This window comes from Neoarius graeffei, chromosome 20 (genome assembly GCF_027579695.1).
Source record: "Neoarius graeffei isolate fNeoGra1 chromosome 20, fNeoGra1.pri, whole genome shotgun sequence".
NCBI lineage: Eukaryota > Metazoa > Chordata > Actinopteri > Siluriformes > Ariidae > Neoarius > Neoarius graeffei.
This window is the reverse complement of record NC_083588.1, coordinates 17,639,612-17,657,336: the sequence shown is the minus strand read 5'-3', so window position 1 is coordinate 17,657,336 and position 17,725 is coordinate 17,639,612. Positions and strand designations below refer to the sequence as shown.

Genomic DNA, 17,725 nt, shown 5'->3' with positions numbered 1-17,725 from the left:
AGTACAAAGCATTTTACTCATCTAAAGCTGATGATACACGGGGCAACTTCCTGGGCAATGCTGCCAGCAACGGGCAACTAATACCCTGTCCACACTAGGGATTTTGTACCGATACGATACTACTTTCGTACCGCAACACCTGTCCACACTAGCAACTATACCGGTACTGTAGCGGTATAACTGTATCGGTACGAAACCCACAAATGTATGGGTTTCGTACCGGTACAGTATCGGTACTGTAGCGCTTCGCTGTAGTGTGGACAGATGAAGCGGCTCTGTATCGATACAAATATAATGCGCATGCGCAAAGTCACACACCTCAATCGATGTCTTCGCTGAATAAAATAGTGAAGAACGGAGATTCGTTTTCTTTGTTTCTTTCTCAACTGCCTCGCGCGTTTTATACAATTCGACTGAATAAATGACCACCAGAAATACAGACTGTACATTGACAACAAAAAGCACACACACGTTGTTTCATCCGCCATATTCTCGGAAGGAAGTTACTCGGTAACCACGGAAACATTTCACGCACGCGCATTTCAACTACCGTGAAAGAAAACCGCAAACATTTCTCGCTAGTGTGGACAGATGCAATAAACTGTACCGGTATACTTTGTATCGATACAGTTATACCACTATCGTACCGGTATATGTGAACACAGCTTAATTAGGGCAACAGATAATTGGCAACAACCAATCAGATAAGAGCAGTGTAGACACCGGGGTTTCTCCGAGTCATTCGGATAAATGGCTTGATATTGTTTCACAGTTAATATTAATTAAGCATAAATGCAAAAAAAAAAAGTCGCTAACTCCTGCATAATCACTCAATTCCTTTTATACCACATCCAAAAGGTACTGGTCAGAAGGTGTTGAGTAATTTTCTGTAGCATGACTAAGAATATTTCGACTCTTGGACAAATCCCAGGTTTATATGAATGTGCTTGGACGTTATTGTTTCTATAGTAACAGCTCATTCACATGGACTTGAATTGCAGACACTCCACAATATCTAAGCCTAAAGCTGATGATACACGGGGCAACTTTCTGGGCAATGTTGCCAGCAACGGGCAACCAGGTGAGACACCGGGCAACTAATTAGGGCAACAACCAATCAGATAAGAGCAAATCCATTGCCAGGGAGACAGACACCGCAAAGATGGACACTGAAACATTTACAGCGGTCACTTTCGTCTTGGCTTCAGCCTTTATTTCACTCAAGTAAGTATGACTTCTGGAACAAAACTGAAGAGATACTCTGGTCAAAAGATAATTTGCCGTTATTTTAACATTTATAAGTCAAAATCACCACATTATTCTGTTAAACACTTTTTGAATCTCTTTAAAAATGCTACGAGGCTCAATCACACATGCTGGAACGAATAACTGACGCATCACGAAAACATAATCGTTTAATTCTCATCTCAGCAAAAAAGGAAATGGCTGCTGAGGAGGAAAACGAACTGACGGAGCTCCTGAAAGGCTTTCTTTTTCGTATCCCGAAGTTTGTACCGTTTCGCTCTCGGGTTCCACAAGTAGCCGTGCTCTGGATGTGAATTAGATCTGACGACAAGTTTGAGAATCTCTAGTACAACTCAAAAAAAAAAAAAAAAATCATGAGCTGCCCATCACTTTTAACTTGACGCAAGAGAGCTAACGTTATCCCTACACAGCTAGCAGTAACGTTCAGCTAACTGTGTTAGCAAAAAAACACTCCTAGTTTGCTAAACCCCATTCAATCTCTCTGGAGCAGCGGTTAGCTAACGGCAGTTTACACTTGGCTGAAAAAAATCAATGTCTAAATTACAACATGAGCAGATAAAAATAGATGTCTGTTGGTTTTCTAAGCATTTGATGAGGTAAAGTCACCACTTTGGGTTTCTACAGAACAACGTCCGCCTCATTAGTTATTCAGAACTTTAGCTGGTGGTCTACCAAAGCTCAGTTGACAAAACATTTGTACGGAGAAGGTGCATCGCTCGCGTGAAAAATGCCTTACGCTTGCGTTGTTTTAGGTTGTTTGAATCGATCAAACCATGAAACTGATAAAAGTTTCTTCAGGGTTCCCCATGAACTAATAAAAAAGAGTGAACGAACACAGGATTTCACAAAAAGACGTCGAGAAAGGTGGCTTTTGAACCTCTCGCTGAAATCGAAGGGAGCCGAGTCGAAGCATGCTCGAGTTTGCAGTGATCACTTGGTGAAAGGTTTGTATTTCCCTCTCAGGTATGTCGTTACTGTTTTCCAGGTACTTTTCTTGCTGTGTGTCGTTATTTTACGGTCCTTTTTTTTTTTTTTTTAAAGTCACGAAGCGCTCAAGTGCCCAGCGGTTTCTTTGTTTACTCCTCACAAAGTCCATATGCATGAAGGTCGCGACAAAATTCTTCCCCAGCCGTACAGTTACAATGCGCCGTGATCACTTCTCCGTCTTGTTTAACTAATGGCCCTTTTCCACTACCCTTTTTCAGCTCACTTCAGCTCACTTCAGCCCGACACGGCTCGCGTTTCGACTACCAAAAACCAGCACGACTCAGCTCGTTTCAGCCCTGCTTAGCCCCTAAAACTCGCACCGTTTTGGAGTGGGGCTGAAGCGAGCCAAACCGTGCCGAGTGAGGCTGGGGGCGTGAGCAGACACTCCCCTGTGCACTGATTGGTGAGGAGGCGTGTCCTCACATGCCCACACACGCCCCGCGAGCGCGCTGGGATCTGTAAACACCGCAAACCCGGAAGAAGAAGAATTACGAATTACGAGAATTTCTGAAGCCTTATGCGCCTCGCCTCATCTATACGCTCTTGCCAGTATCTGTTGGCGTTGTCGGTGACAACAAGCCACAGCACCAAGACCAGCAACACTAACGACTCCATGTCCTCCATGTTTATTGTTTACTATCCGGGTCGTGAGACTACCGCTTAAAAGATCACTGAATCAGTGACATACAGAGCATCGTGGACGAGTTCGCGGAGCGCAAGGCTCGTCGTATGCCCTTCAAATAATGCGCGCAGTAGGCTATTGATGTTTTATTATGAGCCATGTACAGTATGTCGCCTAATGTTTTTTTGTTTCTGAGTTACATGTTCGTTTGAAGGACTTAATGTATAAAATAACATAGTTGCACCCCGTAGTGTTGAAATTGGTAAACACAGTGCATTCAGTGAGGTTTGCACCGCCCTCCTTTTATTTCTGACTCTTCCTGTCACCGTTGCAACCTCTGAGCGCTCATTCGTATGCCCTTCAAATAATGTGCGCAGTATAGGCTATTGATGTTTTATTATGAGCCATGTACAGTATCCTAATGTTTTTTGTTTCTGAGTTACATGTTCGTTTGAAGGACTTGATGTACTAAATAACATAGTTGCACCCGGTAGTGTTGAAATTGGTAAACACCGCAGTTGCAGACATTTTGTAGCCTAAAATGATGTTATGATAAGCTTTAATAAAGGGCCCGGTCATTTGCCCCGCCCCCGGCCCGGCTCTGACTTGTTCCGCCACTGTCACTGATGTCACTGTTTGCGCTGCTTAACGACATCACGTGACGTCCACCCACTTTCGCTAACTCCACCCAATGTGTCCACCCACTTCCAGCCAGCACGGTTCAGCGCGGTTGTAGTCGAAATGCAACTCCAACAGCCCCGCTCAGCTCGACTCAGCTCGACTCGGCACGGCACGGCTCAGCCACGTTTGTAGTGGAAAAGCGGCATAAGATCCAGGTCTTTAAAGGGGTTTCTGATGATCTTTGTGAATGATTTACCTGAGAGATAAGAGCCAACATAAGTCAGAATCAAGCGAACCATTGTTTGTTTCCACTTCAACTTGCAGCGCTTGGTTGTAAAGACGTGAACGAAAAGCTTTAAAAAAAAAAAAAAGCCATACTTACACGGGCAAAAACAATCCAGGATTCATTCGGCAGCGACTTGATAGCGAGGTCCTTTACCCAGCCATATATAAAAAAGTCGTAAGCCTCCGTACTCTTCCACGCTTTCATCTGTTTTGCGGTGTAGAAGGACGTCTGCAACACCAGATAGTTCGAGATGTCGGGGAACTCGACTGAAGCGAAGTTTTCAAGATCGTATGACAAATCCTTCTTTCCCAGACTGTAGGGGTCGATTCCATTGCACACAGCAATCTTCTGAATATATCTAAAGTGAGCAGTGGCTTCTAGATTACGAGCGTATTCAGATAAGTTATCGCTAGTTGTTTGCGCTACGGCAGCTGTTTAGACCACCAGCTATTTCACTTGTGGTAAAATCGCTAAGAAGAGTCACGTGACTGAAACCCAGCAATAAGTTCTCTCTTTTTCTTCGCTCCACTGCCGGAGCCATCGTTGTTGAAACTTTCAGAAGCTCTCCGGTGGTCATGTGATTCGCTGCTAGCACTCTGATTGGATGATCTTAAGAAGTCGCCCAAAACGATCAAAATCGTTCAGGTAGAAATGATGTTGCCCAAGCTCAATGGGAAAGTGTTGACGCACAATTGCCCATTAACACTGCGCAAAAAGTTGCCCTGTGTATCATCTTAAGATCCTGAAAACATAGGCATTTATAGATTTTTTTTTTTTAGAGCGACACTCATTCTTTTCACACCCAGTATGGACACCCAGTATGAACTGTATCCTGGATACAGTTCATTTTAGTCCGAAATGGCCTTTGAATGGGCGAAGCCTTTCAGCAGTTCTGATGCAAGTAAATGTGAATTTTAAGTCAAATTTTCTTTCCAATAAACCGTCTTGCATCTCAGGATAACGTGCCCTTTTAAAATAAAGCGTCTCTAATTAATCTTCTGAAATGCCTACATTATCATTAGTCTGGCAGATGCAACTTTCAGTATGTAATTTAATGTCACACCCTGAAAGAAGAGTGAAACAGACGGTGATTCATTGCTGGATAATTCATCCGGCATTTAATTACAGATTTATCTGGGCATCTGAAATCGCTACGCAGACTAGCGTGTTGCATCTAAATACCACTCAAGAAAATCAGAATTGCCTCATTAGAGAAGATATGATCATAAATTACTGTATTTTAAAAAATGAATAAATAAATTCCACACACAGAAAATGCCTTGGTGCTTGCAGTAATGAGGATTTAGTTTCTTTTTATGCAAATGTATGCAAACGAGCACCTAACTGTAGCAACAAAACAAATAATGTATGTAGCAGGTGTCTCAGTCTATCCATGACTTGGTGTTTGGATGATGCTTATCATGTCCTTATGTCAGACCAACTGTGTATACAGTTCTGTGCAAAAGTCTTAGGCACATGTTGGCGACGGCTGTTCATCGCTAGCGATGATGACTGCTTGATTAGGATGCGCAGAAACTGAGACGGGCCACGAGGCCCGCACCAGAGCGCCCCTCCTAATGAAGCACCTTGTACAGTAAGGTGAGACAAATGATGTCGATGTCGTGCCCCCATCGTGTTGTCTCTCAGGACCTCCAGACCTGATGCCAAGTGGTCCACAAAAGTGCCACAGACCTGACGGGTATGGAAATTGCCCCACAGTGATAACTGACTTGCCAAGTGATGCCATTGGAGTGGCTCTTCCGCATGCCATCAGGTGGCGCGCCATTGACCCTGTTGGGTTCATCTGCCACATTGCATCAAAAAAACCCAAACCTGCTGCCAGCGCCTTATTGGTGATGTACCCATAGCTGGAACCCATGCAGGTGCTACCACTCTGGGTCAGAACAGACCTGGGAACAAGGGGTTAACTCCACTTTCCCCAATACTCAAGTCCTCCCGGACCTGAGACTCACCACCGGTTGCGGTTTAAAGTCATACCCAGGACTAAATGCACATAGTCAACTGGGATAGGCTTCAGCTTGCCTGCAAACCTGCACAGGATAAGAGCCATTCCACCGAATCGGTGCCATTTCCGTCCCTAGAAAATTATATGTATAAATGCACATAAAAATGTACTTTAAAATACATTTCCTTATTACGCAGAATGTCCTGCACATTGATCTGATTTTCAAATTTAAGATGTATAATTGTAAGGATTAATAAAAACTACCTAAAACACTGAAAAATAGCATGTGTTACCTGTCCCCGCACTCTAACTTTATACTTAACTATGAAATATTATGATTAAAATCCTTCAGAAACAGTATTTCTTTTGCACTGTTGTGCGACTCCATATCCTATCCATGGTTTAAATATATTTTTTTCATAAGAAATCCACAATATCTTAGTTAAAATACACATTTTTAGTCGTGTCCCTGGGTTTTCACTCAGTCCTGTTACCCAAACATATTACCCCATCTGACAAATTTGGAACATTCCATAAATCACATGCTCAACAGGAAGTTACACCAGTTGTGTCTTCTGAAGGCCATGGGAAGACCAAAAGTTAGTTCTCTCGTTTACTTTTCTGTATATTTGATGACTTTTTAACTTTGACTGATCAGGTCAGTGTCAACATACTGTCCTGTTACTTAAATAATTTCTTAGATATTTGTTTATTTTAAAAATACAGATTTTTGGTAAATCACTAGAATGTGCTAAGTGTGGTCATGCTATTAGCGATGACGCCATGTGGCTTAGGCTACGTTTACACTAGACCGTATCTGTCTCGTTTTCTTCGCAGATGCACTGTCCGTTTACATTAACCCCCCTGAAAAAGCGGGGAAACGGGAATCCGCCAGCGTCCACGTATTCAATCTAGATCGTATCAGCTCCGGTGCTGTGTAAACATTGAGAATACGCGAATACGCTGTGCTGAGCTCTAGCTGGCGTCTCATTGGACAACGTCACTGTGACATCCACCTTCCTGATTCGCTGGAGTTGGTCATGTGACGCGACTGCTGAAAAACGGCGCAGACTTCCGCTTTGTATCACCTTTCATTAAAGAGTATAAAAGTATGAAAATACTGCAAATACTGATGCAAATACTGCCCATTGTGTAGTTATGATTGTCTTTAGGCTTGCCATCCTTCCACTTGCAAGTAATAAGTGATCTGCGCTGGGATCTCACACACAGCGGCTCAGTCCCGAATCGTGGCTTGTTCACTTCACTCGCGCGCTCTGTGAGCTGCGCAGGGCCGGAGTGCACACCCTCCAGAGGGCACTCGCTGTTCAGGGCGGAGTGATTTGGAGCGCAGGATGCCTGCGGAGCCGAGCGTATCCGCGTATTGGTGTTGCTGTGTGCACGGCTAACGGTTTTAGTGTAAACGCGAATCATTTTAAGAACATTAATCTGATGATCCGCTGATTCGACGTAATGTAAACGTAGCCTTAGTTCCATGTATTAGCTAATCCTAGGCTAAAAACTCAGTCCTGTTACTTTCAGAGTTTTGGTAACGGGACTGAAAAAAATGCAGCCATCTTTGACTTCCAAACCTTGTAACGTAGCCTGAGGTTGACCAGTACACATTTTGAATAGTTAAATGTGTGTTATTATAATCAGTGTTGAAAAGATATAACAAAGGTAAGTTTAATTTGGGAGTGGTACAACAAGCAAATGGCACCCATTCGGTGGAATGTCCCATAAGCGGTTACGGATAATGGATGGATGGATGAATGTTTAACACCTTTCATATGCTGATGGAAAACAACATGGACTTTGTGATGAAGTTTGCCTGTATGGGAGATGAGGTTGTGAAGGTACCATGGTCTTCAGTATTCACTCAGGCAATGCAATCTGAGTGGAGATGTCTCATCATCTTTTTATTTCCCCCCCTGCACATGTTTGAAGTATTAAGAACGTGTTTGAACACCAAAGCTGGATCTGTAATGATGTAATATTAGATGTTTTCTAGCATTTCCTTAGGTGGGGGAAAAAAAAAGTAAGAACCGAAACATCTAACTCGTTAATTTGAGGCGTTCTGTGACGCACACGCCGCATCACTTTTATTTGACCCATCTTTTTCTTTAGCACGAGGAAGTCTTGGAAAATTAAAGCTAGATACATAATGATGTAATATTAGATAATTTCTAGCATTTCCTGGGTTGGGAGGGGGGGGAAAAACAACTAGGGAACAGAAGCAGCTCCTATAATGCGTTAATTTGAAGCAGACTGCCACAGGATTTTATTTAGCGAGTAAAATGTGTTGAGATTCTTTTGTGCAATTATCTAATCAGTCAAATGTATGGCAGCAGTGCTGATAAAAAGGTTAGAGTAACTCGGTTGACCGTTCTGTCCAGTCGTGTTGAGAGAGAAAAAAAGCACCGTGTGGCATCGGGCAGCACGGTGGCGTAGTGGTTAGCACTGTCGTCTCACAGCAAGAAGGTTCTAAGTTCGAGCCCAGCGGCCGACGGCGGCTTTTCCGTGTGGAGTTTGCATGTTCTCCCCGTGTCTGCATGGGTTTCCTCCGGGTGCTCCGGTTTCCCCTAACATGGGGCGGCCATGGCCTGAGGTTGGGCTGAAGTGCCCTTGAGCAAGGCACCTAACCCCCAACTGCTCCCCGGGAGCTGTAGCATAGCTGCCCACTGCTCTGCGTATGCGTGTGCGCTCATTTGCACACTTGTGTTTGTTCACTGCTTCAGATGGGTTAAATGCAGAGGATGAATTTCACTGCGTGTTCGGTTTGTGCTTGAGTGTACGTGTGACAAATAAAGGCTTCTTCTTCTTCAAAGCATCCCAGAATGCACAAAATGTCAAACCTTGAGGCAGACGGCTTACAGCAACCGAAGGCCACATCAGGTTCTTCTTTTGTCAGCCAAGAACAGAAAGCTGTGGTCGCAGTGGCCACAGGATCATCTGTGAAGACTGGAAAAATGTAGCCTGGCTTGATGATACTCAGTTTCTGATGAAGCACACAGATGTTCGGGTCAGAATCTGGCGCCAACAGTATGAATGCGTGAACCCAACCTGTCCAGATCCAAGCTGGTGGAGGTGGTGTAACGGTGTGGGGAATATTTTCTTGTCACCAATCAATCATCACTTGAATGCCACAGACTATTTGAGTACTGCTGACCATGAGTTTCCCTTCGTGGTTACAATTTGCTCATCTTCTGATGGCTGCTTTCAGCATGATAACGTACCATGTCATTGCATTTATTTAATGGCATTTAGAAGACGCACTTATCCAGAGCGACGTATAGCATACCCAGAGCAGCCTGGGGAGCAGTTGGGGGGTTGGGTGCCTTGCTCAAGGGAATCAAGCTGGCAAACTTTGGTCTCAAAGCTGCTTCTCTAACCATTAGGCTATGACAAGAGTCATGTTAATGTGGTTTCCTGAACACGACAGTGAGTTCAGTGTTCTTCAGTGGCCAATTCCAGTCACCAGATCTGAAGCCAATAGAGCTTCGGGATGTGGTAGAACAGGAGAATCGCAGCATGAAAGAGCACCTGAAAAATCTGCAGGAATTGTGTGATGTAATTATAACTATGGACTCGACATCTTCCTGCATCCATCCATTATCCGTAACTGCTCATCCTGTACAGGGTCGCGGGCAAGCTGGAGCCTATCCCAGCTGACTACGGGCGAGAGGCGGGGTACACCCTGGACGAGTCGCCAGGTCATCACAGGGCTGTCACACAGAGACAGCCATTCACACTCACATTCACACCTACGGTCAATTTAGAGCCACCTGCATGTCTTTGGACTGTAGGGGAAACCGGAGCACCTGGAGGAAACCCACACAGACACGGGGAGAACATGCAAACTCCACATAGAAACGGCTACTGGGCTCGAACCCAGAACCTTCTTGCTGTGAGGGAACAGTGCTAACCACTACACCACCGTGCCGCCCTTACTGCATCTCTGCCACAAAGAATTGTGGCTGTGTTGAGAGCAAACCCAGTCGGCCTAGTACTCCCAGGTAATGTTTTTATTTATTTGTAGTGCGTTTTATTAATATCAAAAAAATCCAAGGGTTCATCAAGCATGCTTTTTTAAATAAAACTTTAGCAGTTGTTTAATAGACTCTGTCTCCTGGTCCTTTTAAAGCTAGCATGTCAGTGAGGTCACGGAGCTCCTTTAAGATGTGTTCTTAGTGCGAAAATCTCATCTCATCTCATCATCTCTAGCCGCTTTATCCTTCTACAGGGTCGCAGGCAAGCTGGAGCCTATCCCAGCTGACTACGGGCGAAAGGCGGGGTACACCCTGGACAAGTCGCCAGGTCATCACAGGGCCGACACATAGACATAGACTCACATTCACACCTACGGTCAATTTAGAGTCACCAGTTAACCTAACCTGCATGTCTTTGGACTGTGGGGGAAACCGGAGCACCCGGAGGAAACCCACGCGGACACGGGGAGAACATGCAAACTCCGCACAGAAAGGCCCTCGCCGGCCACGGGGCTCGAACCCGGACCTTCTTGCTGTGAGGCGACAGCGCTAACCACTACACCACCGTGCCGCCCAGTGCGAAAATCATCTCTAAAAATATTCAGTGGACCATTTCTACCTTAAATGATCGGCGAGTGAAGCCGAAGTGTTTAGCTGTGCTGTTATGAGCCTTAAGGTCAGGTTGCGCCATTCATGTGGGCACAAAGGGACATTCCCGGACTTCCCTGTGGCATGCTTCAATGAGACTTTAAAAGAGAAGAGCTGTATAGAAGTGTCATTCGTTCGTGACCTCCACCCTGCTGCGGAATCACAGGCAGACCCTGAGAGGACGAAACGGCGCGACCAGTCTGTCATAACTCCTAACTAATCCACTCTTTAGATATTTACTGTTTAAGATGGCGCAAACATACCGTATACTTCATCTGAACGGCTAATTAGCGCACAAGCAGGGAAACTCGACACACATTCTCTTCCTGCATTTTGAAAAACGGGACAGATCTGCCACCCCGGCCCCAAATTTCCTCCTTCTGCATGCCAAACCCCTGCTGAGAGCAGCCAGACTCTTCTCTTCTCTTCTCCCAGTCCACGATCTTCCCCAGGGAGTCTCCTCGGCTGGGCCGCTGCCGCATTACCTCAGCGCTAATCACGTCTGTCCTACTGACAACAGCCATTCAGTGCAGCCGCTTTAAGAGCTTGGCACTCGGAGGACTCCTCGCTGTGACGTTTACAAGAAGGCGCCTATGTTTTTTCGCGACCCATCTATTTCCGTCATATGCTTTCTCGTCTTCCTTTGGTTAACATACTTCAGCCCGGATCACTGTTTTCATGTCAGAACGATTTCAGTTGGGATTGTTGCATTAAAGCGTCCTTCACAGATGGGATGTCATCGATACTCCTCGATACTCTGTTATCGAATTTAGAGCACACAACAGACGACTATGCAGAGGAGGTTTCAAGTTTGCTACTTGATGGGTCTATCTGATAGCTGATGATGAAATCAGAGATGACACGCATGGTATTTTTGACAAGAGAGAAGAAAACAAGAATTTGACCTGGTGTTCCATCCTCTGGCCTTTCCTCATTCATTTGCGCAAACTTCTAGCATTGAGTCAGTGTGAAGAGTGTGTGTGTGTGTGTGTGTTTATCCATTGCTTGCTCACATAGAATAATATAATCCAGAAACTGACAAAAGCTTTTTTTTTCTTTTTTTCTGTTGCTGAAATTGAAAAACTGATGCCATGGGGCTTCATTGAGCGATTTCTTTGTGTCTTTCTCTCCGTCTTGCTGGGGGGAAACTCTGGCTCTTTGCGGCAGCCTCATTCATCACCTGCTCTCAATAGCAGCACCACAGTCTCCAGCCAGCGAGCAGGCCAGGTAGGGTGCCGGGATGCACAATGTGCTGGGGATTTGCATCAAAGCCGGGCGGACTGGGTCCTTCCCGTGCCAGCGGGAAGACAGAGCAGGACCGGCCAAGGTCATCGTCCAGCCCCAATACCCCCTTTGCCACAACCCCCCACTCCCTCTTCCTGCCCCACCCCCACCCACCCCACCCACCCACCCTCACCCCATCTGATGAGGGGAGTAGGATTGGAGCCTGGGAACCTACGGCAGCAGCTTCTCAACATCCAGCATCGACTCACCACTCAGCAGGTGGACAACAGCAAGATAATACAGCCGGTCACTTTTGTGTCTTTTTTTTTTTCCTCCCCAACACGATTACCAGTCTCACACTTTGAGGATTTGGACGCTTTTCCTCGCCGTGAGGTGTTTTTTTTTTTTTAATCAGCTTTTGACACAGTGAAACTTCAAAGCTGTAGCTGGACAACCAGGGTAAGTGGACACTATCTATCGTGGGAACACAGAAATTGACAAAATATTTTTCAATTGTCGTTTTCCCCTTCTCTCAAGGAGCACACGTTTGATGCATTGCAGTCTATAATGATTCTAGATGACCCACTAAGACCTTTAGCGTTGGCTGCATGGAGCTCAGTTTGCATCGCTAAGCATACGGCTTCTCAAACTCTTCTAGACAAGTCGACACTTTATAAGCAGCAGCAACAGATGAGGGTGGAGATAGCGGAACCTATGAGGTAACAGCGATGCAAAAATAGTCCCCAGTTTGTTACATAGTGCAGCTAACACCAATTTCCCCCCCCACCACCACCACTTATGCTGAGAGATGCGCAAGTTGTCATGACAACAGGGATGTACTGCTGATGAAGTCTCACTCCTTGTTGTCCAATCAGATTATGGAGCTGAAACTGCAGCATGAGCAGGAGAGGACACACCTACTTCAGCAACACAATACGGAGAAGGACAGCCTGGTCCAGGATCATCAGCGGGAGATTGCTAGTCTGGAGAAGCAGGCGCGGTCTGCCATGGCCCAGCACCAAGCGCACACCCAGGAATGGAGAAAGCGGGATGGACAGGTAGGTGGTCTCTTCTTTTTCCATTATCACCATGTCTTCCATATTTGGTTTGCTATTAACCATGCTATTTTCCTCTTGCTTTCGCTAGCTTTTTTTCTTCTTTGCTAGCTAAGTATTTGTTTAATCGATTCAGAACCTTCATGTTTTTACAGAACGTCTGAAGACGGTTTAAAAAGACATTTAGAAATTTAGCGTGACGCTTTATCGTAGTTAAAAAAAAACAACTTCAGTGCCGCAAATTGTTTAAAGGGCTGTTTGCGATGAAATAATGTGCGGAAAAGAAATATCATACGTGTTACGCAGCGTATACAGTGTTTTAAGCAGGATTTAAAGGAAGAATGTTAAAAAGCCCCAGGATCTATGGGAACCACAGGTTGCCATAAAAAGTGGGCAAATCTTTTGGTGCCCTATAGCTCAGGCCTTTTGTTTGCCACTCTGGGTTGCGTTTTCCGCTCTTTTATTTCATCTGTTTGAGCTGGGTTGGCATGAGCCTGGTGCTTCGCAAACCACTGTGCACTGGCTTGCTGTTTTCTCGCGCTGCACTGCAGGTAGCCATCATCTCCACATAAGGAGAGGCTTATATTCTCATTATGTCTCGCAGAACTATTTAGCATATATTAATGACAGACTTGGAAACCTCTATTTTGTTCATCAGCGGGTCGCTCCGCCAAAGCCCGTTCTCCTCTCCAGCCTGGCGATCGCGGAGCCTCTGCTGGAAACCGTTTGACAGCCGAGCCCCCAGCTGGGGATGTATTCGACTCTTCAAACCATGAGATGAAATATAAATTGTCAGCATGGCTAAAGCACATTTATTAGCTGCTTACAGGAGAGACGTCCAGCAGAGCAGCTCCTCTACAGAGTTCAGCAGGCTGGATGAGAGAAGCTTGGGAAATGCTTCGAGATGAAACATCGCACATTTCAGTCGAAGACTAAGGCACGTTAAAGCAGATTTTCTCCAAGGAACGCCGTTCGTCTCTTGTTTTAGCGGCGTTTTGAAAGACAGATCCGATAAAATTGGCGTCTCGAATATAACGCACTAAAAATGGCGTTTCGTATCTTCTGTGTACACGGCATCTTTTTGTAAGCTGCATTTATGCTTCATCTTTGGATTTAAAGCCAAGTGTGTGTGTATATATATATATATATATATATATATATATATATATATATATATATATATATATATATATATATATGCAGGAACAGCTTCTGCTTTTTCACCAAAACAAATGGCTTTTTTTATTCTTTTCCATGTTCCCACGTGTTGTGTAAAGCCGTTCACCCAGCACCTTATCAGTCATGTCATTACTGAGTGTGGCGGTGTGGACCGGCCACACAGAACGTGAATCCAGGGGAAGGAAATCATGTGCTACAGCGAGAAGCTGCTGGTGGCTCAGAGCCTCCATCGCTCCCAGACTGCGCCGAGCAATTTGTTGTGGGGGGGGGAGCAGGCTTTGCGGTTTGGCTGAACGTGTCCGCCTAGGCGACGATGTTATTTTGGTGAGAAGTTCAGCGCACCTCAACACCCTTCCTCCTTCACCTTTACAATTTTCCGCAATCCAGGCTGGGTGTGTCGAGAGGCAGCAGAGTTTCATTTTCCTCCCGATGGCGTGACTCCGTCACCATCGACAAGCCTCTTTAAAGTGACAGATTGACATTTTCTGATAGAAGCTTCTCTTGAGTTTTCGAGAGACCGAATAGATAACGGCAAGCGCGAGTACGGATATTTCAGTCTTCCGAGTATCTAAGCGCCCGATATATATATATTTTTTCCCTTCTTTTATCATGGCAGAACAAAATTTGACATGAAAGTGATGCTGGTCGGTTTGAAAACTTTTCTCGATGTCCTTTTGCATTTCAACCGGTGTCCATCAAGCTTCCTCTAGCTGCTAGATGAAGATCCATTTTTCAGCTACTGCTGACAGGAAACTGGCCGCCTCAAAGCTGTCTGAGTGAGATAAGATGGCCTTCGTGACTACTTTTCTCTTCTCCAAAAGGCGCATTTTCTCTAAGAGCGTCTGAGAGACGGAATCCAGGAAAGAAGAGAGAAGTCGGTGCTGACGAAGCCTTCCACAGGCTGCTTTATTGAGACGAGATGTTAAATTGGAACACATGGCGTCTGGCAGATTCCAGTATGGAGCTTAGTTTGAAGATCAACTGCTAGATTGAAAATATTGACTCAACAACGATAACGGAGAAAAATCAAACCCCCCCCACCCCCGTTTTTTTCCCACAGCTGCAACAAAACTAACTTTCTGGAATCTTTCAAATTTGGAAAGCTGACAAGGCGAACACGCATCCTTCACGTCCACTGAACTGAACATGAATCACTTAGACTCCTGTCTTGACGTAGTGAGTACAGTTTGGATGTAAAAGGAAGTTCAGAAGAATCAATTATCCAAGAGCAGAGCTTTGTTTTCGAGTTTGAGTGAGCTCGCCAATGTCCAGCACCGTTACCTAGCCTAGCTCTCAGTGCGGCTACAATCTTATTGCTGTTTCAAAGAAAATCCACAACCTACAACAACATCATGCAGCTATCAAAACAAGCCAAAGTTTAAAAAAAAACAACAACAACCAAACAAACAAACCAAAAACCCCACCAGTGCCATGCTAATACTGTGCTGAAGGTTTTATTGATCCATGTCTTGGTTTGGATTCTTTGTTTAGATCGCTGAGGGAATGAGCTTATATCCTTGTCCTTGGGCTGAAGCTAGAGTATTCAGTTTCCTCTCAACCTGGAATTTCTGCTCTGGCACCCTCCAGGCTCCGAGTTTTCCTCAGTCTTTTTGAAGATGAAAGGGGCGAGGCCCGAGAGTCAGTTGGCAGCCCATCCAGGACAGTTCCCAATAAATACTGTTGCCTGCAGCAAATACTGTGTGCTAATACACCACTGGCTCCAAAGGCTGCGAGTGTTTCTTTATCTGCATGTTTACGGCTCACTGTTCCGAGCAGTCTGTGTGATTTCTGATGATTATTTAATGAAGAGGAAATATTTCAATCGATGAACCTGATTATTTTCCTGATATGTAACTTGATCATGTTTTTAAGTGTTCTTTGTTTTATCTGTCTGTCTGTCCGTCTCTTTCTATCAAATTTCTTTCTTTCTTTCTGGCTTCTGGAGATGAAAACTGTAGCGTTCTCCAGTTTGCTCAAGCCATCTTTCTTTCTTTCTTTCTTTCTTTCTTTCTTTCTTTCTTTCTTTCTTTCTTTCTTTCTTTCTTTCTTTCGTAGATGAAAATTGTAGTGTTCTCTAGTTTGCTCAAGGCCTTCTTTCTTTCTTTCTTTCTTTCTTTCTTTCTTTCTTTCTTTCTTTCTTTCTTTCTTTCTTTCTTTCTGGCTTCTGGAGATCAAAATTGTAGCTTTCTCCAGTTTGCTCAAGCCATCTATTCTTTTCTTTCTTTCTTTCTTTCTTAGATGAAAATTGTAGTGTTCTCTAGTTTGCTCAAGCCATCTTTCTTTCTTTCTTTCTTTCTTTCTTTCTTTCTTTCTTTCGTAGATGAAAATTGTAGTGTTCTCTAGTTTGCTCAAGCCTTCTTTCTTTCTTTCTTTCTTTTCTTTCTTTCTTTCTGGCTTCTGGAGATCAAAATTGTAGCTTTCTCCAGTTTGCTCAAGCCATCTATTCTTTTCTTTCTTTCTTTCTTTCTTAGATGAAAATTGTAGTGTTCTCTAGTTTGCTCAAGCTTTCTTTCTTTCTTTCTTTCTTTCTTTCTTTCTTTCTGGCTTCTGGAGATCAAAATTGTAGCCTTCTCCAGTTTGCTCAAGCCATCTATTCTTTCTTTCTTTCTTTCTTTCTTTCTTTCTTTCTTAGATGAAAATTGTAGCGTTCTCCAGTTTGCACGAGCCTTCTTTCTTTCTTTCTTTCTTTCTTTCTTTCTTTCTTGCTTGCTTCTGGAGATTAAAATTGTAGCGTTCTCCAGTTTGCTTGAGCTTGCTTTCTTTCTTTCTTTCTTTCTTAGATGAAAATTGTAGCGTTCTCCAGTTTTGCTCGAGCCTTCTTTCTTTCTTTCTTTCTTTCTTTCTTTCTTTCTTTCATAGATGAAAATTGTAGCGTTCTCCAGTTTGCTCGAGCCTTCTTTCTTTCTTTCTTTCTTTCTTTCTTTCTTTCTTTCTTTCTTTCTTTCTTTCTGGCTTCTGGAAATGAAAATTGTAGCGTTCTCCAGTTTGCTCAAGCCATCTATTTTTATAATTCTTTCTTTCTTTCTTTCTTTCTTTCTTTCTTTCTTTCAGAGATGAAAATTGTAGCGTTCTCCAGTTTGCTCGAGCCATCTATCTTTTCTTTCTTTCTTTCTTTCTTTCTTTCTTTCTTTCTTTCTTTCATAGATGAAAATTGTAGCATTCTCCAGTTTGCTCGAGCCTTCTTTCTTTCTTTCTTTCTTTCTTTCTGGCTTCTGGAAATGAAAAATTGTAGCGTTCTCCAGTTTGCTCAAGCCATCTATTTTTATAATTCTTTCTTTCTTTCTTTCTTTCTTTCTTTCTTTCTTTCTTTCTTTCTTTCTTTCTTTCTTCTGGAGATCAAAATTGTAGCTTTCTCCAGTTTGCTCAAGCCATCTATTCTTTCTTTCTTTCTTTCTTTCTTTCTTTCTTTCTTTCTTTCTTTCTTTCTTTCATAGATGAAAATTGTAGCATTCTCCAGTTTGCTCGAGCTTTCTTTCTTTCTTTCTTTCTTTCTTTCTTTCTTTCTTTCTTTCTTTCTTTCTGGCTTCTGGAAATGAAAATTGTAGCGTTTCTCCAGTTTGCTCAAGCCATCTATTTTTATAATTCTTTCTTTCTTTCTTTCTTTTTCTTTCTTTCTTTCTTTCAGAGATGAAAATTGTAGCGTTCTCCAGTTTGCTCGAGACATCTATCTTTTCTTTCTTTCTTTCTTTCTTTCTTTCTTTCTTTCTTTCTGGCTTCTGGAGATGAAAACTGTAGCGTTCTCCAGTTTGCTCAAGCCATCTATTTTTATAATTCTTTCTTTCTTTCTTTCTTTCTTTCTTTCTTTCTTTCGTAGATGAAAATTGTAGTGTTCTCTAGTTTGCTCAAGCCTTCTTTCTTTCTTTCTTTCTTTCTTTCTTTCTTTCT

The 17,725-nt window shown here is 43.7% G+C and overlaps 1 protein-coding gene across 14 annotated transcripts in view; it reads left to right on the top strand.

The window, feature by feature from the left end:
• Nucleotides 1-17,725, top strand: part of cep112 (centrosomal protein 112) — a 507,564-nt gene that overhangs the window by 313,609 nt on the left and 176,230 nt on the right. For all 14 annotated transcript variants that reach the window (XM_060901361.1, XM_060901366.1, XM_060901363.1 and 11 more), the window contains one exon: nt 12,482-12,664. In XM_060901361.1, the coding sequence (XP_060757344.1) occupies nt 12,482-12,664 (183 nt within the window). The remainder of the gene's footprint in view (nt 1-12,481; nt 12,665-17,725) is intronic.